Source organism: Phytophthora parasitica (genome assembly GCF_000247585.1).
Source record: "Phytophthora parasitica INRA-310 unplaced genomic scaffold supercont2.52, whole genome shotgun sequence".
Lineage (NCBI taxonomy): Eukaryota > Oomycota > Peronosporomycetes > Peronosporales > Peronosporaceae > Phytophthora > Phytophthora nicotianae.
Genome location: NW_008649038.1, coordinates 279,181 through 281,091, shown reverse-complemented (window position 1 = coordinate 281,091; position 1,911 = coordinate 279,181). Strand labels below are relative to the sequence as shown.

Genomic DNA, 1,911 nt, shown 5'->3' with positions numbered 1-1,911 from the left:
CTGTCGATCGCGTAGATTTTTTCTCCAAGCACGTTGGATTTTGCAAGCAGCAATGTGTTGTCGCTTGAATCGAACAATACGTCGTCGGATAATGAATCCACGAGCGAGACGCTGGATAATCTGATCGCTGGTATTTTCTAGATGAGCTTGAGCACCACCTCTACGATTCATAAGCGTGGAAGAGCAGTGGCAAAAGCTGTACTGGTCTTGACGGCGGTTTCTGGAGCGTAGAACTCGTTGTCGCATTCGAAATTTCCTTTGAACTCGTCGGATCCATCGCTGTATCTTCCTCGCAGATGCATCACGCACCATTTTCTCGCGTTTTATCCAAATCTACGCAGGGAAATCTGTAAGAAAATCTGAAAATATGAAGGAAAAATCTGAAGCTTTACCTTCATGTATTTGCGCATCGTAGTCACTTGGTCGGTGAGTTTCTTCACAAGTGCCTCACACTCGCTACTATCGGAGTTCTTGATCGGCTCAATTGACGCTGAAAATGTAGAATCCAAAGGTTTCAAGACGCTCAGGGTGGAGACGTCGAGAGCTGGCATCATTTGAGCAGGGACAGCCAAGTCTTCTGTAGTGAGAGCAGGCTTTCGAAAGTCTTCGAGTGGGGTAGAGACTACTGGATGCTCTGCCCATTGGATCGATTCCTCTCTTTTGACTTCGCTATTAGCTGGAGTGCAGCCACTGCTCTGAGCCTTGCGGCCTTCTTGAACGCGTTTCCAGATTTCTAGTTTGCTGTCGTGAGAGAGTGGATTATCCGGAGCATTTTGGTCTAGCGGTCGTTCTACAGGAGATGGAGGTGGTAGAATCCCTCCAACTTGTGCAAGATTCCCTTGAGACGTCGAAAATCCGGTAATGAGAAATTCTTCTAGAATATTTTCATTGCCGTCGAGTACGGAGTGCTTCAGAGTATTGAGGGCATGAGGAGAGATTGTGAAGTCTGCATGCTTTCGTCCAGATACAGTAAGACCACCGTCATTGCTAAGTGGTAGACATGGGAAGAGTGCCGCTATTAAACGCTCCAACTGACCACCACGACGTGAAATTTCAAGCACAATCGGATTCCCGTCAAAAGCGAGAAATTCCAACACTGGTAGCTGAAATCCAAGACTAGCAACTCCACAAATCTATACAATAGTTATTTTTTCCAGTGCAAGACGATAGTAAAAAAAATTTTTTTTTCAAAGACTCACCTTATCTACCTGGTTTCTGGCAATTGAGAGGCGACGCAATCGGGACGGGAAGAGCGTCGCTGACGCAGACGAAGAGAAGGCACCCAGCATATTATCCGACAAGTCCAGCGTCTAAAATCCGTTTCACAAGATTTGATCAGTAAACTATCTGTTTAGCGATAGAAAAATCTATCACCTCCAACAGGCTCAGTCCAGCAAGAGGCGGCCATTTAATGATGCGGTTGTAGGACGCATCCACCACTCGCAGCTCTGGGAGCAACTGAAGAGAATCCACGGCTGTGAGACTGTTCTCGCCGATTTTCAGTATCTGTAAAGCTGGTAGCAAGGCGAGCAGGTCGATCGAGGCGATACAGTTTCGAGATAAATCCAAACTCTGCAGACGTCGTAATGCCTGGATGCCGTTGACATTTTCCAGTTGATTTCCCGATAAATCCAACTACGAAGTTTGGATAAAATATCATGAGCCGACTCGATAGAATAGATGTTACCTCGAGTTCTGACCTGGTTGACGTTTTCGAAGACTCCGATGTGATCGATACTACGCAAACGATTCAACGACAGATCCAGCGCATACTCAGCGCCGTCCCCTTTTTCGATCTGACACCGAATATCGTCCGGAATCTGTTCCAGCTGCACGATCCGCTGCTCGGACAGGTCGAAGCTGTCCATGCCTAGAGTGACGCTTAAGGTCGGCGGTTCCTAACGACTATTT

General features: G+C 47.0%; 1 protein-coding gene across 1 annotated transcript; it reads right to left on the bottom strand.

Annotated features, from left to right (window-relative positions):
* Positions 1–323: 323 nt before the first annotated feature.
* PPTG_16362 (hypothetical protein) lies at positions 324–1,868 on the bottom strand (the record flags this gene model as incomplete). The annotated part of the gene is made up of 4 exons (XM_008913201.1): positions 324–1,133; positions 1,200–1,310; positions 1,375–1,635; positions 1,701–1,868. 4 exons carry the CDS (start codon positions 1,866–1,868, stop codon positions 324–326), a joined length of 1,350 nt encoding a protein of 449 aa, XP_008911449.1.
* Between the last annotated feature and the right edge of the window lie 43 nt (positions 1,869–1,911).